The sequence below is a fragment of the Doryrhamphus excisus genome, linkage group LG6 (genome assembly GCF_037039965.1).
Source record: "Doryrhamphus excisus strain RoL-2023G ecotype Guam linkage group LG6, RoL_Dexc_Guam_v1.1, whole genome shotgun sequence".
NCBI classification, from domain to species: domain Eukaryota; kingdom Metazoa; phylum Chordata; class Actinopteri; order Syngnathiformes; family Syngnathidae; genus Doryrhamphus; species Doryrhamphus excisus.
In genome coordinates this window covers 13,001,021-13,025,266 of record NC_136362.1, presented here as the reverse complement: position 1 = coordinate 13,025,266, position 24,246 = coordinate 13,001,021, and the positions used below count along the sequence as shown (strand labels likewise).

Genomic DNA, 24,246 nt, shown 5'->3' with positions numbered 1-24,246 from the left:
AAGCATGGGGGTGGTAGCATCATGCTTTGGGGGTGTTTTTCTGCACATGGGACAGGACGAGTGCACTGCATTAAAGAGAGGATGACTGGGGCCGTGTATTGTGAGATTTTGGGGAACAACCTCCTTCCCTCTGTCAGAGCATTGAAGATGGGTCGTGGCTGGGTCTTCCAACACGACAACGACCCGAAGCACACAGCCAGGAAAACCAAGGAGTGGCTCCGTAAGAAGCATATCAAGGTTCTAGCATGGCCCAGCCAGTCTCCAGACCTGAACCCAATCGAAAATCTTTGGAGGGAGCTCAAACTCCGTGTTTCTCAGCGACAGCCCAGAAACCTGACTGATCTAGAGAAGATCTGTGTGGAGGAGTGGGCCAAGATCCCTCCTGCAGTGTGTGCAAACCTGGTGAAAAACTACAGGAAACGTTTGACCTCTGTAATAGCAAACAAAGGCTACTGTACCAAATATTAACATTCATTTTCTCAGGTGTTCAAATACTTATTTGCAGCTGTATCACACAAATAAATTGTTAAAAAATCATGCATTGTGATTTCTGGATTTTTCTTTTTAGTTTATCTCTCTCACAGTGGACATGCACCTACGATGAAAATTTCAGACCCCTCCATGATTTCTAAGTGGGAGAAATAGCAAAATAGCAGGGTGTTCAAATACTTATTTTCTTCACTGTATGTCAATGCTACGCTGTTGCTGTACTTTTCAGTTTTTTTGTTGGGCTGAAGCATGAAACTAGTGCTGTCCCAATGGCGTGTATTGTTAGCTAGCTCGTATTAACTTGTTTTCTTGCATTATAATGCACAGAAAGGGAAAGAAATGTGTTCATGTTTCATATAATGGTTGTGAATGATGCCCACCTCCTCCGAAAAAAGGTTCCCCTTTAAGTACTGCCAGTTATTTGCTTTCTTGGCAGGGCCTCTTTGTACCCTGATATCACATGGTAAGATAATGTATGTGTTTTGGGCTTTTTACACAAAAAGCTGTGCCTTAATTGGTGCACTTATGTACTTAGTTTTTTGAGTGTACAAGTCCACAGCAAAAAGTGCGACAAAATACAGCATGCTCAAAAATGGTGGGTGTGTGTGTAGCGATGGACACTTACCACCCTCAGTAGTCGCCATCTTGGTTTCACACCGGAAAAGACAGGACTAACCGGACAGGTTGCAATTCATCATTAAAACGGTACACGTGAACAATGACAGTAATCACTTTGGGACACACTACACTGTCAGAATTCCTATACTTGTACTGATGCAAGTATTCCATTTGAGACCAGCTAAAATACATGTCAATCAGTTGCGGGACATCCCCTGGTGGTCATGACAAATATGATCAATAAAATGTTTCAAGTGAGACATCTTCTTTTTTCATCTTATTAACGTCACCTATAACATTGACACTTGACATATCCTTTCTTTTTTATTCAAAAATAAGAAAGAAAACATTAAAATTAACAAGCTGACCATCTAATGACTGCATGAACATTTTGTACAACAAAAATGTATAAACAGGAACTTTTATTCAGCAACGTACAAAAGAGAACTTCAGTGAGTGGTGAAAACAAACATGTAGACAAATATTCCTACAGTAAATTTCTGTTATGTGCGACAATTCAATTGAAAAAAAAATGGACATTAAGAACAGCAGAAAGAGGTCAGCCTGTCCTTTCCGTGTCTTGTCAACCTGAGCCTGCAGAGTTTATTCTTTATTCTACAAGTTTAACACAGTGCCTTAACAATATGTTAGCTAGCCAAGAACATTTCAAAAGATAGCCATCGGCATGCATGTGTTTGTTTTTGGGCGTGATACTATGATTGTCTTTTAGCTGCCAGGTGAGCTTTAGCTGAAAAAAGGTGCTACTTTACTTCCATCCACTCATTACCAGGAGTCTCCACGCCACAAAGAGCAGCAGATCATCACAAAGCTGAGAACTCAGAGCTCACTTTCTTCCAGAAAGACTGCATCGCTTAAGGTTTGTCTCTGGTTTTGAAGGCTTTTGGAACTTAACTGAATGACCCTCAGCAGTCTTTCTGACATCTCCGTCTTTGGATCTCGGCCACCAGGCCTTCTCTCTGATGTTGTAGTGATCTGGGCCGGGCCTCCACTTCTTCAGGCTCACTTTGTGGTCTTTCCACTTGTCCTCACTGTTCGGTCTCTCAGTGAAACTTCTCTTCTGACTTCTCACTTTGCTTCTGCTCTCGATTCTGGTTGGCGGTAAACTCCACTCTTGGTAAATACGCTGTTTGACCGCACTCATCCCTCTTTGACTTACATTAAGCACTTCAGGCACTTGCGGAGGTAAAGTCCGGTGGATGTCTTTGGCTGAATCTTTCCTACATGTTGAACCTTTATCACAACGACTTTTGCGGGTTTTCAGCTTCTTCAGGAGAGGAACATTGATGGGAGCGTGCCTCGCTCTCTTCCTCTCTCTTGCAGGAGCTAAATGCTTGGCGAAGAACGTCTCGCTTTTCGACCTCTGCTCTGTTCGCCAATGACGCTGCTGTAATGTTGGCATTTCTTTCAGATGAGAATCTTTGGATTTAACTTCTGTCCTTTGCTGAGGGACATTTCCCGTCTCTTGATCATCTTTTTGGAACGGAGTTGTGTCCTCTGACTGATTCAGACTATTTGATGGATTCCCTTCATCTGCGCTGGAGGTGCCATGAAGCTTCACCTCCTTATCTTCCAGGATCGTGTGGCTCACATCATCCTGGCTCTTCATGACTGGACTGCAGCCCAAAACTAATTCTTTCCACTTAGCAAAGAACATCTCCACTTCAGACTCCTTTAGATCTCCGCTGGAATCATCTTGGTCCATTTCTGAACCCTCCAGGTGTTCTTTTAGAGGATGGTCATCCTTCAGGTGCTCCTTTGCAGGATGGTCTCCTGCAGGCTGGAAGCTCTCATGGATGGCTTTGGCCTCCTCTTGGGGATGAACCTGGATGATGAAGGAGTAGCTGTCATCTTTACTGCCATGTGCATCTGCTACAGAGGAGGTCCTGTCTTCTTCATATTCCTCCTGTTCCACTTCCTGATCCTCTTCTTGTTCTACTGGTTGCCATTCTTCTTCCACAGCTTTGGAAACATTTGGAGGCGATGAGACGCCGCTGCGTGATTCAAGCGAGTTAAGAAAATCCCCATCAGAGGTCATGGCAAAGCCGAACTCTTTATCGATGTCGTCAAGTTTCTCGTTGACGTTCCTCCATGATGAGGTGTAGCACGGCTCCAAGTACTTTTCGCCATCTTGCAGTACATGAAAACCGGTGAGATTTAAGTTGCATTTTGACTGTATCAGAACCACTGAGTCCGCGGTCCAGTGCTGCAAGAAGTCTGAAATCTCGCTCATGAGATTCTTGTACCAGTGACTCTTGAGTTGGCTTTGCAGAATCCGTAAATCGTTGTTCCAGAGCGAGGAGATTAAATTAATATCAAATGCGGCAGAAGACTCAGAGTTCCACTGAGCTTGTTGGGTTTCCTGGACCAACGTCTTTAAATCTGCTAGAGTCCATGCTTTTAATGGGAGACACTGGAGTGTCCTCTCACTTTGCTTTGCGTCCTCTTGATGGGTCTCTGGAACCTTTCTGTCTGTCTGACTTGAAGTATCACCTGAACGTAAGTCCTCCTGGTGCCAGGTCAAACCTGAGGCCGACACAGTTGAACCTTTACCAGAACCTGTGCACTCATTAGTGGCCTGAAGACACACTTCTGAGGAACTTCTGTCTTGGTGCTTTGCGACGTCTAGATGTCTCTGAGATAGCAGCTGTACTATTTCCGGAATGTGTTTCTGGAGCGCTCGGTGGGATTGAGGTGATGGTCGTTGAGGCACAGTTCTCAAACTGTGAACCGGTGCCTGTGTCCTGCCATCAGCGCTGGAGATCGAACTCTGACCTGTGGCTGTGGAATACATCATCTGGTTAGGCGCCACAGGGGTCAAAGGTGAATGTTGTTGGGATCTCTGATGGCCGTTGGTGCTCAACACGCTCCGCCCAACTGAAATTGAGGTTGTTGCAATGTTGTTCTTAGGGTGTTGTCGGGATTGTGTCATGGTTTGGTAGAAATCAGTCCTGTGCGGTAAGGCATCCGCGACAACATCGTGACTGTGGACCCCTGCCGGCTGCCCCCATGAGCGCAGGGTCTGCTTCCACTGAGCCAGACCATCGCTCTGGGAACAGGAAATGATGTTTCTGTTCCAGTCAGATAGGTTCTGAGCTGCATTGTGATAAAACTCTCTCGGATGTCCCTGGCTTCCAGACTGGGAATCATGTAACACACCGTTGTAGCCCCTGCCGTCTTGACCAGGAAGCGACGACGGCCAACTAGAGTGAGCGGTGTACTGCCACATGGTGTTTGTGCTCACATTTCTCATTCTGTTGGACGATGCCTGCCACGATGGTCCATTCATCAGGGCGCATGACTGCATAGCGTCCTCCCACTAGGGAACGTCCCTGTAAGAGGTTCAAATCCGACACAAAGTCAACAAACAGACTGGAAGTTGTTCATCCTCTCTTGCTACTGTTTTACATATCTATCAGCATGTCAAGGCTATCCACTAGCATTTCACAAGCCATTGAGAGGCCCAACCTCTATGATATAATTTGTCAGGTCACCTACAACACAATGCTAACATGTTAGCTTTGCAGATATTGACATACACTGGATTGCTTGTTGCATTTTTAATGTACACAATGTTTTAATCAACAATAATATGAGCAGCTCTACATCAGATTCCTCAGTGGTCCACAACTCCTTGTGTAAATAGTAGAAAATAAGTAAAACAGTTTAAACAAAACACTGTTAAAAAATAAAATGTAATAGTGGCATCACTTATTACTATTCCACTACTGTATATTATCATTTTAAAAAATATGGTTATTTTTTATGACCATAAGGAACAATATAAATCGATTTTAAAGTACTTATATTACATCGATATTTAAGTGGACGTATTTACACAATGCAACATTTATTCAGTAATTGCTAATACATTGTTAATACATTTGATAGATAATAATCTAAATTATCATCACAATTATCTTAAGAGATATATTGTGTAGGAGTCTCATACAGTATACACTTTAAATCCTGTCTAATATTCTGTTTATTCACAACAACCAGCATTATAAATCTACAACATTTTCATCACACACACTGTACCTGTGTTTGTTTTTGGGGTACTCGTCTTTTTGACCGTGTTGTCAAAAAGTGGCTAGCAGTTAATGGCTGAGAAGTGTGCCGATGGCATGTTTCCAATGCCATTTTTCTGGATTTTGTCCTCTATCATGGCGGCCAAACCCGCCCAGGAACTAATACGGAAGCAGATGCCGAGTTGGCTCTCCTATTGTATGATCTTCTTGCTTTATATTATTAAGGAAGAAGAATCAATGGTACATTCTATTCTGCCTTTTGTTGTGGTCTCCTCAGAGCATTGGTGCCAAGATATCCCGAGCTATCTCATCCTACGCATTCTTTGGTGCTGTGTGTGATTACAACTGACAATTGCGTCTTTCGCTGATTTGGTAATCTCTCATCTGCATATTTTTGGTACAAATAGAACATGCAACCCCCAGTACATCATATCTTTGGTTAAGTTACTCCATTCTGTGATTATATCAGAGTGCTGTTCATGTGAATTTAACATAAAAAGGACATGAAAAGTTTCATTTAAGAACTGCATGTTGTGTTCAGTTGTGTTTATATTCGTTTGATGAGCCGAAACATTTAAGTGTGACAAACATACAAAAAAAGAACTATCCAGGCTGGCGATAAGCCCCCAACCCCCTTTTTGTAATGTCGCATTTCCCACACTTTACATATTTCAATTGAGGAATAGTCTCCCTAAAAGCAGACAAAAAGGACTTTTGAGAGTACTGGCAACAACACCGCACTGCCCCACTTGTCTGTATCGGCAATGCAGCAGATGACTTGGACCCTACGGAGCTCCTCAACTACATACATACCAGGTCCTCCACCTCCTAGCCCTGACGTTGTTGTGTCACTTGACCTCCATCGAGAGATAAGGATGAGTGCATAAGATGAAAGCAGTGGCTATCAGCCCTGCACTTCAGGTCATTCATTTTATTGAAAATAAAATAATCATCACACTGTTTGTACTCGTACTGTTGCACTTACACCTTCCTAAAAAGAAAGACTGCAAACAATGTATGCTCAAAGTGCGGATCAGGGGCCATTTTTGGCTTGTTTTTTGTTCTTTCTAGTGTATCATGATTATCTGTGCAGCTGTCATGTGTAGCTATACGAGTCCACAACAAAATAGATAAACACAACATTTTTTAAAAAAGTGGAATAGGTCACCCCCCAGTCCATGACTGCATATACATGACTCAGATGCCCCGCCCCCACTGGATAAATATTAAATTGCATTAAAAAAAACTTATAACAACCCTTATTCAACCATGAAACAGTGATAATTTATTACAAGGGTCAATTTTAGGCCTGTAACTGTCGTTTTATTTCAAACTAAGAAATGATTACTTATGTTATTTATAAGCTGTATGATAACTACGTGTTAATAAGCAAACTAAAACCTCACGTGCGGCCTGTGTGTGCGGCCATGTTGGTACAAAGATACAGTAGATAGAAATTTGTTTAACTATAAGAAAACATTCAACTATGAGTAAAAACATTCACTAAATAGTCAGACTACCCCCCCACCACTCCAGTAGGATAAATTGAGTAATAAAAACACACGACTTGCCGACATGCAAGCATCCTATTGTTTTTCTTGCTAGTGTTGACCTTATGTACGTACTGTGTGTTTATCGGATTTTACCTTGTGTGGTGATCACGTTAGCAAACACGACGAAAAGGAATTGAATACACTTAAACACACTCAACGTAAACAGTTAAGCATGAACATTCGAGACAATGTGCTGGCATAATCCACTCCACTGTATGGTCGTTTCATGTATTAAACTCGTTTCTTACCTTTGGAGTAGCAGCAAGAGGACAGAAAGCAAAGGGAAGACAAAAGTCCACACGTTTTCTCGCTTTCGCGAACTTCCACTGGTTACCCCGTGATGTCACTGTGGGGGGCTGGTTGGTGAGAGGGGAGGAGGAAAAAAACATGTCTGCGTAAAAGCGGGATTTTCTTAAAGCCTTTAGAAAAATATCATAATATAAATAAAAAACAATACATATATTGGAAAGATGTACAGACATGGTGCGTCGGGCATGGTGAGGGCGTTACCATTCCTAAATGCCCCAAATAAGCCTTAAAATACACTTTTATTTTGACAAAGTTACACGGACATTTAACTATTAAAATTTGCACATATGAACTGAACAATCAAGGGCTTTGTTTGTTTCTTTCGTTTTTTTCCTGATTAAGGAGTTGCCACAGGGCAACATACTGTATATGAATGTGTAGTGATGTAAACGACAGTAGGTGGCGATAGAGCGTCGTGTGTTCAAGTAGAAGAAGATGTGACAGAAGAAGAAAACTGTAGTTTACTGCTAAACGTAAATAGTCGATTTAGGGTGGTTAAACGTTCTCAATCGCGTGTGATTGTGATTGCATGTTATGTGGAGAGCCACTTGGGTCGAAGAGAACCAGCTCGCCGGCGCAGCATGATTGACGGTGAGCGGCTAACGTTAGCCTCTTAGCTAGTTAGCCACATGGCTAGTTATCGCCTGGTTGCCTGACAACGGCGGCAAACAATCGCGTTAGCTTCACTGACTGCTAACGCTAGCTTGTTCATTCCATTCATTCTTGTCCTTCAGAAAATTAATTTTCAGTCGCCATGGCGGACGACGGTCGCCGCGGGGAGGAGGACGAACGCGGCCCCGGAGCAATTCACCAAGTGTTTGTGCTCATGGAGGCTTTACTGGAGAAGCTAAAGGTGTTGAACTACGAAGAGGAGCTTCTGTCCAAACACAACATGAAGACTCTCTCCAGGTGAGACAAAGATGAACCTCAACGCTATTCACATATACATGCCATTCTTGTGCCGTACATGCATACATATGTTTGTGACCATCACTATCGTATTATGTTATTATTAACTATTGGCCATTTAAATGCAGTGGTGTCTAAAGTGCGGTCTGGGGGCCATCAGCGGCCCACAGCTGCTTGCAATAAATAAAATGAAACCTTATGGAAGACCATGAGGGCCATGTTGAATAGAAAATAGTAAACTATGAAACAAGTAGATTATACAACTGGAGAGCCGACTCCGCATTCACTTCCGTGTTATGTCCTGGTCGGACTTGGCCTACAGAGAGCAGGATGCAAATGACAACCTCACAGAGTCTGGAGTTCTTTGTAAGCCATTTCCAACAGACCGTTTTTGCGGGAAACAAATGCAGCTGCAATAGGTGCAGATTCTGGAAGATCTAAAAAGCTTTCCGGGCTGGTGATGGGGAAATAATAATTAGTTGTATCTTATGTAGTTGAAGTTGATACTTATATAACTTGCTTTTATAACTTGTTTTTCTGCTAAATAAAGAGACACTTATATAAGTTGTTTTTGTGAGGGACATCTGGAGATAAGCCTTGGGAGCGTTCTCTTGTTTTGAGAACGTGTTGTCCTGTTTCGAAAGCATGTTGTCGGGACGGGATGGACGACTCACTTCAGGTACGACTGCTGGCAGGGACTAGCCCTCCTCGAGACCTTCAGGTCTTATGAAGAAATAAAAGGGGGAGAAGTCCGGCAGGAGGGTAGAGTCTGCTGCGGGTTGCGATTGAACGCCCAGCCTGGTTGAAGCTACTCTACCCCGACTGACTGCTCTCCAGTCCTCTGTCATGGGAAAAGATTATCACTTGCGCCCAAAGTGTATTGCTGTCAGGTTTAAACCCCAACACTTGTAAAAAAACACTGCCTGTACAAAGAGAGACACAGAGAGTTGAGTTTCTTTTTACTTGCAAGGAAAGTGAGGGAGACTGCACAGTTACAATCCTCCTACCAACTCTGAGACAGTCACCTTTCTCCTCGCATTTTATTCAGTTAGGAACGCCCTAGTTACAATGAGATTTCAACTGCTAAGGGAAGGGGGGTTTAATTATTCCTGTTGAAACCGGTTCTTTCGTACAACATATTATCCATAGTGTGTGGGTATCTCATCCTTGGCATGTGATCCTCTGGGGACACACACACACACATTCTTTGAGGTCACATCTACTTCTGACCTGTGCAGTTATGTCTCCTGAGGGTGTGATAAAACTATCTGCTGAGGAATGTTCTGTCATGTTCTGTTTTCCCTTAATCATGATGTACACCACAAGTGCAGGCGTCACAGCATTAATCTTACAATGCTATGTGAGTGATATGAAACACATGTACAGCGTTAATGAAATGTGATGTGATATGAAATGTTTGTAGGTCATAAGAATATAGTAAGAATAGAATAACTTTATGTACAATTCTTCCAACAATTGCGTCGCCACTGTTTGATTATATGTATATCTGCAAGACTAGCGAGCAAGCTAGCGATATCAGAGTACAATATGATAAAAGAAAGATACAGTTTGTCATGCCTTGACATACCCTTGTCTGTTGTCCCCCGTGCAGACATTACTTTGTGTCCAGTCCTTACTTGGCGTCCAACCCGGGTGAGCAGTTCTACATGTTCACCATCATGGCTGCATGGCTCATCAACGCGTGCGGGAGGAGCTTCTCCAAACCTCAAGAAGACGACGAGCCCACTGCCACCGTATCCAACATCCTGGCGGAGCTTCGAGCTTTTGTAAAGTCTTTTTTGGAACATTTCCCCTAAACCATGTGGGCCTCTATCTTGGCCCACCATCTTGCTACTAAGTCTTGTACTTCCCACTTTTTGTGCTTGGTAGAGGTACAAACCTGGTGACAGTTGTGTCTCAGCAGGGGCTGAAGGTGGACTTCCCACCCTCCAAACTAAAATCGGGTTCAGGCGAGCATGTCTGTTTCGTGTTGGACAGACTGGCTGATGAGGCCCTCAAGAGGCGGGGCTTTTCATTTAAAAGGTGACCTGATGTTCACCTTGAACTTGTGTGCTTGCATGTAGAAGTATGCACGTGTATTTGTATGCGTTTGTGCGCATGATTGTGTATGTATGTTTGTGTCTTTGTTTGTGTGTGTAATGGTGGACATATGGCAGGATGTGACATATCCGTGTGTTGTTCATTTTAGGCCAAACTACCCAACTGAGAGCACAGAAGAAGAGTCTGTGATGGAGGACGATGCGGAGTTGACTCTCAACAAAGTGGAGGAGTTCCTGGTGTGTAGTCACCTGTGCTCTGCCTATGTTTGAAGTGAGCTTGGGCTTCATCCAGTCATATGACCACCTTGTGTTGTCTACTTGCCGTGAGCTCAGGAGGAGCCCGATGAAGACGAGGAGAACCTGGTGGACTTGGAGGCTCTGACACTTCAGAGCAATCGCACTGTGAGCTCACATGACCTGTCTCATGGCCAGGTTGTATTGTAGGGAACTAACAAAGTTGCCTTTGATCATCCCGCAGGAAGCGGCAGTGGCTGCTAAACCTGACAACATCCTGCAGTCCACAGTGGACGTGGCCGCATGGAACCTGGAGGTGGAACGAGTCTTGCCACTGCTCAAAGTCACCATCAGAACAGACAACAAGGTATTAATCCGATGTCCACATTTCTCAAACCATTCCAGAAACAAAATTCTTGGCTCATATGGGATATGATGGCATATTGATGATCTATTGACGTATAAAAAAGCCCATATTTTCCATAATTGCACATTTTCCAGGACAACATTCCCTTTGAAATCGAATGGACAATTCCGACCATTCCAACCTGAAGACATTTAGCTCAAGTGTGGCAAAAAAACTAAAAAAAGTTCCACAAACTTCCTTTTCCTGAGACTTTTAAACATGCAACAAGTTTAATGTAATAAATTACTTTTTGCCTTCAGATTAAATTGGCACTCATCTGTTTTGCTCCTCACCTTATTGTGGAGGGGTTTGAGAGCCCCAGTGATTCTAAGAGCTATATTGTCCGGGGCTATGCTATATACCCCTGGTAGGCCTCTCAAAGCAAATATTCCCTAGGGCAGGAGTAGTAAAGGTTGCCGTACTATGAAAAGAGCCATTTCATAGCCTGGAGCCGCAAAACATACATTTAAAACAAGGTCTTATAAACTCTAACAATAGAATACAACAAATACAAGTGCAGTGAGTGTACAGTGCATCCGGAAAGTATTCACAGCGCTTCACTTTTTCTACATTTTGTCATGTTACAGCCTCATTCCAAACTGAATTAAATTCATCTCTTACCTCAAAATTCTACACAAAATACTCAATTATGACAATGTGAAAAAGGTTTTTTTTGACATGTTTTGAATTTATTAAAAATAGAAAACAAAAAAATCACATTTACATAAGTATTCACAGCCTTTGCTTAATACTTTGTTGATCCACCTTTGGCAACAATTACAGCCTCAAGTCTTTTTGAATATGATCCCACAAGTTTAGCACACCTATCTTTAGGCAGTTTTGCCCATTATTCTTTGCAATAAGTCTCAAGCTCCATCAGGTTGGATGGGAGACGTCTGTGCACAGCCATTTTCAGATCTCTCCAGAGATGTTCGATCGGATTCAAGTCTGGACTCTGGCTGGGCCACTCCAGGACATTCACGGAGTGGTTCTGAAGCCAATCTTTTGAGATCTTGGCTGTGTGCTAATGTCTATTGTCTATATGGTCAAGGTACATGACCAGTCTACTGAGGTCAAGAGCGCTCTGGAGCAGGTTTTCATCCAGGATATCTCTATATATTGCTGCATTCATTTTTCCTTCTATCCTGACTAGTCTGCCAGTAGCAGGACTGACTAGTCCTGCTACTGAAAAACATCCCCACAGCATGATGCTGCCACCACCATGCTTCACTGTAGGGATGGTATTGGCCTGGTGATGAGCAGTGCCTGGTTTCCTCCAAACATGGCGCCTGGCATTCACACCAAAGAGTTCAATCTTTGTCTCATCAGACCAGAGAATTTTGTTTCTCATGGTCTGAGAGTCATTCAGGTGCTTTTTGGCAAATTCCAGACAGGCTGCCATGTTCCTTTTACTAAGGAGTGGCTTCCGTCTGGCCACTCTACCATACAGGCCTGATTGGTGGATTGCTGCAGAGATGGTTGTCCTTCTGGAAGGCTCTCCTCTCTCCACAGAGGAACGCTGGAGCTCTGACAGAGTGACCATCGGGGCCTTGGTCACCTCCCTGACTAAGGCCCTTCTTCCCCGATCGCTCAGTTTAGAAGGCCGGCCAGCTCTAGGAAGAGTCCTGGTAGTTCCAAACGTCTTCCATTTACGAATAATGGAGGCCACTGTGCTCATTGGGACCTTCAAAGCAGCAGAAATTTTTCTGTATCCTTCCCCAGATTTGTGCCTCAAGACAATCCTGTCTTGCAGGTCTACAGACAGTTCTTTTGACTTCATGCTTGGTGTTTGTGCTCTGACATGCACAGTCAACTGTGGGACCTTATATAGACAGTTATTATATTTCCAAATCATGTCCAATCAACTGAATTTACTGCAGGTGGACTCCAATTAAGCTGTAGAAAGATCTCAAGGATGATCAGTGGAAAAAAGATGCACCTGAGCTCAATTTTGAGCTTCATGGCAAAGGCTGTGAATACTTATGTAAATGTGATTTTTTTTGTTTTCTATTTTTAATAAATTCAAAACATGTCAAAAAAAACTTTTTCACATTGTCATAATGGAGTATTTTGTGTAGAATTTTGAGGTAAGAGATTAATTTAATTCAGCTTGGAATGAGGCTGTAACATGACAAAATGTAGAAAAAGTGAAGCGCTGTGAATACTTTCCGGATGCACTGTACATGTGTAAGGTATGCCAAGCAGTATGGTTATCATGGTATCATCTTGGTTAGACATTGTTTTTTCACCGACACCTTTTTGTTTCTATCGCCTCTTTTACTCTGTTTTGTTGTCTGTATTGTATGCACTGTCTGAACCGATTATTCATGGTGTTCATCTGGAAGTGTCTGTCTTCCAGCATAATGCAGTAAATAACTGGATACACAAAAATAACTGCAAGACTAGCGAGCAAGCTAGCAATATCAGAGTACAATATGTTAAAAGAAAGATACAGTATGTTACAGTATGCTGCTTTTCATCCACATTTTCCATTAATAATGCCAGATGAGCAGGAAGAAACGAGGGACTGGTAATTATTCTAAACTGCAATGAAGAAAACAAAAAAAACTAATTGTGGGCTAAAAGCTAAGTGGCCACAGCTAGAGGAACAACTTCACAAATACATAGGTGCTTGAACAACTGAATGAACAAATTAACACTATTTTTCGCTGCAGTGAAATAAAGTGAAATATTTAAGGTTTGAATACTTTCTGTACCCACTATATCGTTCTATGTTGACATCCTTAATCTCACATGGTTGCTTGTTTTTTATATGGGTTTGCAGGACTGGAGGATCCATGTGGACCAGATGCACCAGCACCAGGATGGGATCCAGTTCTCACTCCAAGAGGCCAAGGTGTGTTCTGGGAGGGACTTTGTGGACTCTTGTGTGGAATATCCCTCGTGTTGTTCTCATGATGTCTCCTGTCTCCACCTCGTGTATCATCATCATCATCATCATGTTTTCCTCAGAGCTACCTGGACAAAGTTCAGGAGGATATCAGTAAGACACTGGAGAAGGTGTCCAGCCGAGAGAAATACATCAACAAGCAGTTAGAAGACGTCATCAGCGAGTACCGCAACGCTCAAGCCAAACTGAGTGAGGTGAAGGCTCTCCGCCTCCTCTTCTGCCTTAAAAAAACTAGCTACTATCTCATCTCCACCTTTTGTCATGGTGCTTCATTAGGTTAAGGAGCGCTACCAGCTTGCCAGCAGGGTCGTGGCCCAGAGGACCCGGGTCCTGGCCGAGGTCAGTGAATGCATCATGCAGTGCAGGGCTGTGTCACTCCAGACAAACTCAGTGGTGACTTGACTAGTGTGGTGGCCGTTTAAGACCCCTCCGATGGTCATAAACAGCAAAGACTAACTTTGGAGATAACATCCTGACGTGTCAGTGGACCGAAATGAGACAAGCTCAAGATGACACATGGTTGTAAAGCAAGATGAGCTGATGTTTACCACTACACTAGTGATGAGCACCACTAGGTAGGAGTAGCATGCTAGTGACCAGGGGACATGGTTACTAACACTGTCTGGGTGGAATGTTCCAGATTAGTGAAGAGTTGGAAAAGGTGAAGCAGGAGATGGAGGAGAGAGGCAGCAGCATGTCTGATGGAGGTGACGTTTCTTCAACATCTTCTCTTTTATTTGACATGCTCCATCTCACATACGTGTGTGTGTTTGTGTGTCTGTGTGCAGCTGCGGTGGTGAAGATTAAGCAGAGTGTGAGCAAGCTGAAGCAGGAGATCGTGAGGATGGACGTGAGGGTGGGCGTGGTGGAGCACATGCTTCTGCAGGCCAAACTCAAGGAGAAATCCAACATGACCATGGACCTGCACGCCGCAAACATGGCCGCCACGGCAGCCTTTGTCTGAGTCCACCTCTGCTACTTTTCCCCCAAATCCACCATCCAGTCAGTTTCAACAATCAATCAGTACGTTTACATGCACAAAAAAATACCAGTCTCCACTGAGGGGTGCGGAAGAAAACTTCCAGGAAATATCGCTGTGATAAAGACTGCTTAAGGCACACAAGGCATTGTGGTTGATGGAACACATCCAGCAACACCATGCAGTCATACTCAAGATATTTATATATTTGTATGAAATACATGTTCAGTCACTAATTTGTGTCTAAAATGTAGCACTTGCTGCCATTTGCTGCGCCTGTTATAAATGATTGTACTTACATTATACTTGTAAATAGTAGTAGAATACAGTAGATCAATTGTAAGCCCCATTCCTCAATCTTTGCAATGAATACAGCAGATGAAAACCACAAGAGCAGTAGTTTCAGCACAATATTTATTCATTTACTTTCTTACATGTACTTGTACATATTTTTTTATAGTTGGGTCACTGTATGTGCTTGTGTGCTCATGCATTTCCTCCATGACTGTTCTAAAGACAGAGGCAAGAGAAATCTAAACACAAGAGCAAATTAACATAAGTGCATTCATAAATGTAAATGATGTACACAAACACAAAGTCTTGTTGCATAATATGAATTGAGCAAAGTCAACCTTTCCACGTGGAAAGATTTAAGACTTCACATCCAAAGGCTGCAGACATCAAACTGTCTGCTTGCACAAATAAATCAATCAAATAAATCAATTATAGAAATATTATAGAAATTAATCAATATGTTTATACTTATAGTATGCTTCTGGCTGCTTTGCACCGTGATGCAGATTTTATTTTGTTAGATTCTTGGGATATGACTGGCCACGAAGGATGGTTGCAGACTGTGGGACACTTTTGGAGGAGCCTTCGCAGACTTTCTAATTTATACATGATAAACATGATAAAAGGATGAACGTGATGACGTCACGTTGCCCGAAAATGCGCACGAGGAGTCGACAGACCCCGGATTTACACACAGCCAGAATCATTACCTTGCTCATTTGATGAGTCCTCTTCCAAACAACCGTGTTTTATGTTTATTACTTAATTACTGTCACCCATGGATGTATTTTTCTTTCACCACGGCAATGCATTTTGGGTAATAACGCAAGTGACCATCAACGTAGAAGCTCTCCCTCAGCTCTCTAATGGTAGAGCTCGCCAAGTTCACTTCAGCTTTTCAGAGAAATTAAATTACACTTATGATAGCGGCTGGGAGGGCTGTAGGAAGTCAATGAGCGCAACTCAGTTGTTATTGGAATTCAGCCAGTGTTTCATGTTGACTTGAACGCAGGAAGTGTTTCATGCATTCAAAACTCGCTACCGGATGTAGTTTTACTTTGAAAGGGGCGCTTCTGTTTTGTGGGCGCGTCTCGATAACACTCGATAACCGTCGAATGTGACTTTGTTGTTGTTTTTTAACTGCAGAAAACAATTCCAAAAGGAAAACATCACTACAACAACTTGGAAATTTGTCTACTTGGTCGGAAACATTTCTTACTTCCGACAGGGGAAAAGGCAGACAATCGTCGAGCAGTAAGTGTCTTTTTGTCTCATTTTGTCCATGAACATCACTCTTCTGCATCAAAAACATGAAAGAATGAGCAGCGTATCCACTTTACGACGTCTTAAAGTGGATTACAACTGTACTGCTTAAAATACACTCACACCTAGTTGACAACTGAAGCCAACGTTAACGTCTTATTTAATCATAACTTCGTTTACTTATTACTTACTGTCTTATCCTAGAGGATACTTAACTTCATCGTGGAAGTATTTCAGGAATGTGTCTAAAAATAACTGACTTTAATAACGTTATTTATATGAATATTTCAGTATTTTCAGTCATTTATAATCTTTTTTTTGTTTGTTTGACCTATTCAAATAGTACCTATACGAAAGCTTTTGTGTAGCTGTCGACATTAAAGTTGATTTGGTTTGCTTTGTCCATTTCTACACTTTCGGTGACGCAATTTTCTCCAGCATCATCGGCTCGCCGCAAAGCATCCTGGGAAACTCCCAATTGCCAACACGAGTGATTTAAACTCAAAGTAAAACAGAAACAAAACCAAGAAATTAAGCAAATTTGTTTTAATATTATGTCATGATACGTTAATATTATTTAATAATGGGAATGGATATTTTAAAAAGTAATTTAATGTGCAATCTGTCGGTTTGACGGTTTTGTGCTGCAGTTACCATCATATTTTCTTTTTTATTCCTGTTTTCTTTTTTTTCATTCTGTCTTTTTTGACTGCTTATCATCACAAGGGTCGCGGGGGTGCTGGAGCCTATCCCAGCTGTCTTCGGGCGAGAGGCGGGGTACACCCTGGACTGGTGGCCAGCCAATCACAGGGCACATATAGACAAACAACCATTCTCACTCACATTCATACCTATGGACAATTTGGAGTCGCCAATTAACCTAGTATGAATATGCATGTTTTTTGGACTGTAGGAGGAAGCCGGAGTCCTCTGAGAAAACCTGGGTTTTGTCTTTGCATATCTACACAGGTTGCTTTTTTAAAAATGTCAAAGTGGCCCCTGCATCTTTAGATTTTATCAGTATATGACCTTTGGTGGGAACGTTTATAAAACAACCCTCCTTTAGACAAACATACCCTTCCAGCACTGAGCATGTTGTTGCTAGGCGGCTCACATGTTGGCAGAGTTAGCATATCAAAGGCTGTAGCCTATAGACTATAGCCCAGAACACACAGAGATCTTAGCTCAAGCTAAGTAAAACCTTGTCCACAACCTCCAACATGAGTCACATGGGTGCCATTTCCTGTTTCTCTTTTCCCTCCACAGACAGCACCATGTAAACACTTCCTGACGGGCCACTACGGAGTCTGAAGGAAGAACTTCGACCGGACCCTGACTGGCCTTAGGAAAGTCTATTTCCTGTGAGACCACACACACACACACACACCAGTGTGTTGTTGTTTTAGTGTTTCAAGACGTGAAAGTATTTTAATCATTGAATGTTTTCACTTTCAGGACTTCCTGCTCATTACAGCCATTATGTCTCTCTTCTTCTCTGGAGCGGTCACCAGTATGTCATGTTCTTCATCATCATCATCATGACAACATTAGTTCGATGCTGACATGTCGTCTCTGCAGGTTCACCAATAAAAAAGCGACTGAGGTCCAGCTCCGCCTACCAAAGGTAAAACTTTGTCTCATCCCAGTGGATTGGAGAGGAACTGGTACTATTAATGGTGTTCCTCCCCTCAGCCTGGATGTATCCCTCTTGTCTCCCGATTCGTCCTACATGTGCTACTCATCTGCAGAGGGCGGTGGCCACAGCTGCTGCTGCCGCCGCTCGCCTCGCCTCCTCACCAACGGTTACTACGCCGTCACCGATGACAGTTTCCTGTGGGATGACCATGGGAACGTGTCCTTGACGCCGTGCGCTGCCAACGTGTCCTACAAAGAGAACATCCACAGGTGACAGTTGTTCTACGCACCATAGTCTCAAACTTGTAAATAGTTCCCATCATGACAGTTGCGAGGAGGCATTGTCATCTTTGCCCCCCCCCCCCCAAACTGTCGGTCTCTAGAGTCTTCAAGCGCAGACGTAAACCTCGCAGCTCCCTGGCTCGCCTGCTGAGCGGTGTCTCAGAGACCTGCCAATCCTGGCTGGACCACAACGTCTTCAGAGGTGTGTTTGGGACAGGCCAGAGCCAAGACCTGGACCTAGACCGTGACCAGCAGGAGAGAGACCAAGACCAAGTCTGGGAGCCAATTGGAGACTGGGCCATGAAGGAAGGCTTCACCAAGCTTGAGAAGCCGAACCAGTCCGGGCCAGTCCACCCAGAACCAGATGACGGCTGCAGCTGCTTCACATACGGTGAATATATTTCACTTCCTGTCTGTGATGCAGCTTTCAGTGTCGTCATTTAAATTCAAAACTTTCATTTTATGTGAAAGTGTCTGGCAACCAGCCTTTTGCCTGAAGTCAGCTGGGATAGGCTCCAGCACACCCCCAGTAACCTAGTGAGGCTAAGTTGCATAGAAGAAGGTTTGGATGGATGTTTACAATTTTTTAAAATATATATTTTTTCTCCATTCAGACCCCACTGAAGCACCGTCCCCTTCCGACAAAGTAGACAGGCTACCTAAACAGATCATCCAGGAGGAAATTTGCTCTGAAATCTGTCAATCAAAGGAATGCTTCACCCAGTCCATAGGTGGACTCTCTGAAGTCCCACCTCCTTTGGCCTTCTACACCAATGGCTGCCTTCAGCCTGCACCCGAACGCACAGGTGCTCCTTCTTTGCGTTTCTTCTTCTTACTATATTTTATTATGAAAATTCAAATTCTTCATTATCGTAATTCTTTTATGTTTCAGTGACAAAGACTCTTATCGTCTTGATGTTGGCCATATTGGTCTTGTGGAGGTAAAATGTCTTTTTCTAAAGTGTCTCCAACGAGAAAGAAGAAAAGTATTGACGTTCTGGTCTTCCTGGCAGTTGTCTTCTGTGGTGCGCTGGCGTGAAGGCGGCCATTACGGCGGCCGCGATGGTGTGCATGCTGCTGCTGGCGTGCATGTGTGAGTGTTACATAAGCAATAAATGTGTTTCATTTTTGAGGCTGCAAATGTTTTCATCTCCTATTGGTTCTGCTTCAGTTATCAGAAGGTCTGGTCCGATGGGGGGGTGGAGGCGCGCCAAAACAGAGGTGAGTCGCTCCTCCCAAAATGTATTTGTCTTTTTTTTCTGACACTAACAACTTCAAATGATTACAGGACATCACGTCACGGAACGAGTGACCCAGCGGCACCAGAACTACAACACACACACACACACACACCATGTACGGGCACCAGTAGAGGGGGCTGTTGTACTAAAGCCACTGAAGTTTTTCAATACAATTTTTTTCTTTACTAACGTTATTCAAAAAAGGATTTTGACTTCAACGATACATTTCCAAATCACGGGACAGTCCAGAGACGACATGCATCTTGTTTCCACAGCAAAAGAACGCTGAAGGACACACTCATAGTCCAAGAAGCGAATGCATCCTACTAATAATGTACACATATTTAGCAGTACTGTAGTGAGTATAATGAGTAGGAATCTTGCGACCTATTCAAGTTGCATATAATCACTCACGTATTCTGATTGAATAGTTGCTTCATGTAAAACATGAAAGCTTCATTTTAGTTCCTTCACATTTGTACTTTTTCAACATTTAAATATTTATCTTGAAAGTTTTTTTGCACAACTTTTAATCTATTTAAATAAATGAATGTTATAAATAATGTTTTGATTAAATCTTTTAGCACTTAATACATTCATCTTATTGCTTGTATTCTTTTCAAATGTTTTAAACAGGAACTATTATGCTTTTTCCACTTTTCTGACCTATAAATGTTAGAATCTTGTATTAATGTTGTATTATCAAGTTTGGAATTGATCCCTGAAAGAAGTTAGGGGTGGCTCTGAACGCTCTGTTTCAGTGTTGGAATGAAATGTAGATCAAATGAATATAGTGTCAGTTATCACCCTAATATCCATTTGCTTCGACAATAGAAAAGAGTGTTTGAATGTGCTGAAGAAGAAATGTTCCCGTAACCCTGATCAGAGACCCCCAGTGACCCCCAGGTCCTGGTGGTGTCTGGAAGCGCCAGCAACAAACCTGCAGATGCTCATGTTAATCCTGCAAGAATGTGTCAAGATAAGAAGTCACAAAAAAATATAATTAATTACTCTCACATATACACACACAGAGACAAACAAATACAGCTCGTGCAACTGCCTTCCCCCCTCCCTTAGAGTTGCACGACCATGTAGTAGGGACCCCCGAAAGAATAAAAAGGAGTGTGAACTGCATATTCAGAGTGGAGTGGCATGTCACTTGATATGTGGTTTCACTCTCCTTGCTGCGAGTAACTTTAAATATTGTTGTCTGTCTCTTCTGTATTTCTGTATTTAAGTGTTTTTAAAAGTGTCACAGGAGTTTGAACCTGACATTCAGAGCGGTTCTTTTAACACTGGCTCACTGTGATGTCACTTCATTGTATGGGCGTGCCGGGGTACAAGCTGTTAGCGGTACAAACTGAGTGGGACCAATCACAGTGGAGTGGGTGTGCCCGGAAGCGAGATGTAGGGGTAATAAATTAAAACACACAGTGTTGAAAAAACAGCTGGAATAGATTCTGGAAGATCTAGAAAACTTTCTGTGCAGGTTATCATGGGCAGCTGCTCAATACGAGTTGTCGGGAAAAAATGCTTTTATCCACACTTCATGAATCATGAGACATGTACCAATAGAGATAGCATGATGCAATATAACAATATTATAACAATATAACAATATTAGGGGCGGCACGGCCATCAAGTGGTTAGCGCGCAGACCTCATAGCTAGGAGACCAGGGTTCAATTCCACCCTCGGCCATCTCTGTGTGGAGTTTGCATGTTCTCCCCGTGCATGCTTGGGTTTTCTCCGGAAACCCACATTCCAAAAACATGCTAGGTTAATTGGCGACTCCAAATTGTCCATAGGTATGAATGTGAGTGTGAATGGTTGTTTGTCTATATGTGAGAGTAAGGGTGAATGTGTAGTAGCCCACACATTTTGTCAAAAACGGTGCTACTATGCTACACTGACTGCTGAGCCCTACCAACCAAGCAAATGGGACAACTGAAGGGGCGTGGAGAAACAAACATGCATAGGCTATAAAGCATAGATGAAGAAAATACTTTATTGTTCTACAATTCCACTAGAACAATATATAATTGTAAACAGTGAACAGTATTAAGTGATATGGGTTGTCTTAGTTTTCTTTTAAAAACCAGGCCAGTCTTTCACCTTTTCTCAAATAGTAGGCCCCCCTTGGGGGGGGGGGGGGGCACAGTGAACTTGCAAAAGAGTATTGCACAACACTGATGAGGATAAGCGGCATAGAAAATAAATGGATGGAAGTGACTGTAAGCACCAGTCTCTGACGTCCAATAAAAACACAGAAGACATCAAAACAATTTTAATTGAACTTGACATTCAGGTAGGCTTTGTGTGGGAAAAACAGTTCAGAGACAAGGTTCAGTCAAAGTCAGGGAGCGGGTGCGTTGCCGGGCAGAAGAGGTTCTGAAAAGGCCTGGAGAGGACCTTGCCCATGTTGGATAAGAAGTGGTTCTTAGGCCGCACAATATTCGGTACTTCACCAGTGAGCATCTGGATTTGCAACTTGAGATGCTTGAAAACGGCGTTGTCAAAGCCCTGATCTAGCAGAGGAGTGTCAAACTCCTTGGAGAGGTCTTTAGCCACCGCTTGGATCACGATGTTGTAGGTGTCCATGTCCGTGAGGGCGGCCGCAAGGGAGGGGCTTATCTCTTTCACTGCCCTCTCCGACAGCCGCTTGATGATGGGCAAGATGGTGGTGATCTTGGTGCACGATCTATAATCCCATGACAGTCGCATGACCAGCGTGACGATGAGGGCGCTCACCAGGCTCCTCATGTGCGCCTCGTGCAGGCTGCCGCTCGGCGTCGCCCCATCTGACGGGCTGGGTTCGGCGCCGCCACTCAAGCTAGAGATGAGCGAGTCGATGTCATTAAGAGCGCCGGACACCTCCACGCGACTCTTGCAGTTGACTCGCAGCACTTTGAGCCAAAGTCGCATCTGCTGCAGGTACTTCTTGATGGTATCGTCCGTGATGGCGTACAGGACGTTCAAGTACGAGTGCTGTCGGACCGTCTTAGTGGTGTCTTGCTGTGTGGCTATTAGGTGTTCGTACACGGTGTTTGTCAGCTGCTGCTGGTTGTCCTCGCTGCAGCTTTCCAATTCCCGGTCGATGAGGTCAGAGGTGAGACTGTTAAACTCGCTGTTGAGCTCTTCCTCCGTCAGAGGTTGCGATGACGCCCTGGACATCTTTTGGCTGCTTCTGCCGGTGGCCAACGGCTGTGTGGTGTTCTGGCTCGAACGCAGCGGCAGGCTGACCACAAATGGTGGCTTAGGCTTCTTGAACATGCTCTTGAGTCCCGCCATCATCTTCATGAACTGAGCGCAGCGCACCTCGTTCAGTGAGCTCCTGACGGTGAGCTCGTCGGTGCTGGCGGAGGGTTTGGGTCGTGACGCAAAGAAACGCTTGACCTTTTCCAATATGGCGCTCATGTCGATGCAAGGTTTTGACACCACGGTGGCCACACTGGTGCCAGCGCGCTCGGACTGCTGCTGAAGTTGGATCATGGTTTGGATGATGTCTTGTGCTGTGGACTGGGCGTCTTCCGAGCGCTCGGTGAGTTCTCCGTCATCACTGTCCCGCCCCTCCTGGGCCCACTTCAGCAGGATTCTTGCCACGGCCCGTGTAGCGGCCTCCATGTCCACAGGGGTCAAGCCGCTCATCTTGTAGAAGCGCTGAGTCATCTTGCTCAAGTAAGACAAACATTTGTGAGCGTGGCTCACCATCTCGTACAGCGTGTTGACGCTGGACATGGTAGCGTTAACATAAAGCATAGGCTCTGATTGGCCCTCACTGCTGAGGGCGGAGCTTAACACAGAGTTCATTCTCACGTTGGCTTCATTCTCGATCAGGGTTGTGAAGCGCTTGGCGCCCACAAACTCCATCTCAGGCACATCGGCGGCAGCGGCGAATGTGGTCATGATCCGGTCGCCGAGCTGTGGGGTGCACCTCTCGATGGCGGTGCTCATCTCATCAGGGGAGGCGCGGCCCTCCAGGTGCTCCACCAGCACCGGCACCACCAACCTCAGAACCTCCGTGGCCACCGTCTGCACAATCTCACCGCACATGTCCGCGAGGAGCATATCGATGGCGGGGTCACGTACACCTGCGGCCAACAAGGCCCACTGCGCAGGTGAAATCCCCAGGAAGTATTTCTCCGTCAAGGCCAGGAGCGCCTGACCGGAGATGTAACTTTCACCATCCATCTTGATCCAAACAGGAAGTAGATTTATTCACGATGTCACGATCCAGAATGATACAAATGTTCCTGCTGATTGATGCTTCAAACTCAGGCCCTTCCTAGACCGTGATGTCACGTTTGATGTAAATATGATGTCGCCACTCATTCAAGCACGATGTCATGTTTGATACAAACATTTTTCACCGGAGGGTCTCACTCAGCATTAGAACTATCGTTATCGTATCTTATGTGTAGGAAAAAAGACAACAGTTACAAAGTCTTCCAGCATGCGTCGCACAGATGAGCTGTCATAGACTTTGATGAGTGGCTGTGGTTAATGAATCATGCCGTTGAAGGTATACCTAATACCTAAATATCAGCCGTTCATTAGCGCCTTGAATCTCATGTGAATTAATTCAAAAACATGTTTAGTCATTGGTGTCCAAAGTGTGGCTCAGGGGGCCATTTAGGCCCTGCAATTAATTCCTTAATTGGCCGGTGAAATATTCTGAACACCATATTAAACATGCAAACACGTCAGAAGGGCTGCACGGCAATCGAGTGGTTAGCGTTCAGACCTCACAGCTAAGAGACTTCAGTTCAATCCCACCCTCGACTATCTCTGTGTGGAATTTGCATGTTCTGTCCAGGTACTCCGGTTTCCAAAACATGCTAATGCTTAATTGGTGACTCCAAATTGTCCATAGGTATGAATGTGAGTGTGAATGGTTGTTTGTTTATATGTGCCCTGTGATTGGCTGGCTACCAGTCCAGGGTGTACCCTGCCTCTCGCCCGAAGACAGCTGGGATAGGCTCCAGCACCCCTGCAAAAATGAATGAATGAATTTT

At 43.9% G+C, this 24,246-nt stretch overlaps 3 protein-coding genes across 4 annotated transcripts; 2 read left to right on the top strand and 1 right to left on the bottom strand.

Annotated features, from left to right (window-relative positions):
• Positions 1 to 1,847: 1,847 nt before the first annotated feature.
• LOC131126364 (uncharacterized) lies at positions 1,848 to 7,137 on the bottom strand. Its single transcript, XM_058068811.2, has 2 exons — positions 6,958 to 7,137; positions 1,848 to 4,457 (listed from the first exon to the last, which is right to left on the bottom strand). The coding sequence occupies exon 2, from the start codon at positions 4,430 to 4,432 to the stop codon at positions 1,952 to 1,954; it is 2,481 nt and encodes an 826-aa protein (XP_057924794.2). The 5' UTR covers positions 4,433 to 4,457; positions 6,958 to 7,137; the 3' UTR covers positions 1,848 to 1,951.
• Positions 7,138 to 7,427: 290 nt separating this feature from the next.
• On the top strand, positions 7,428 to 14,908 carry ift57 (intraflagellar transport 57 homolog (Chlamydomonas)). 2 transcript variants are annotated; one of them, XM_058068805.2, is made up of 12 exons: positions 7,428 to 7,609; positions 7,753 to 7,927; positions 9,540 to 9,714; positions 9,852 to 9,970; positions 10,137 to 10,224; positions 10,321 to 10,389; positions 10,466 to 10,588; positions 13,413 to 13,484; positions 13,601 to 13,732; positions 13,815 to 13,877; positions 14,179 to 14,245; positions 14,327 to 14,908. In XM_058068805.2, exons 2-12 carry the CDS (start codon positions 7,773 to 7,775, stop codon positions 14,500 to 14,502), a joined length of 1,239 nt encoding a protein of 412 aa, XP_057924788.2. In that variant the 5' UTR covers positions 7,428 to 7,609; positions 7,753 to 7,772; the 3' UTR covers positions 14,503 to 14,908. The 2 variants fall into 2 exon arrangements, with proteins under 2 accessions (XP_057924788.2, XP_057924787.2); XM_058068804.2 differs by having other exon boundaries at positions 9,849 to 9,970.
• A 945-nt stretch (positions 14,909 to 15,853) lies between these two features.
• On the top strand, positions 15,854 to 20,417 carry tmem71 (transmembrane protein 71). Its single transcript, XM_078791032.1, has 11 exons — positions 15,854 to 16,065; positions 17,345 to 17,435; positions 17,530 to 17,584; positions 17,653 to 17,698; positions 17,767 to 17,979; positions 18,093 to 18,382; positions 18,606 to 18,827; positions 18,884 to 18,932; positions 19,005 to 19,084; positions 19,163 to 19,212; positions 19,280 to 20,417. Exons 3-11 carry the CDS (start codon positions 17,554 to 17,556, stop codon positions 19,301 to 19,303), a joined length of 1,005 nt encoding a protein of 334 aa, XP_078647158.1. The 5' UTR covers positions 15,854 to 16,065; positions 17,345 to 17,435; positions 17,530 to 17,553; the 3' UTR covers positions 19,304 to 20,417.
• Positions 20,418 to 24,246: the final 3,829 nt, after the last annotated feature.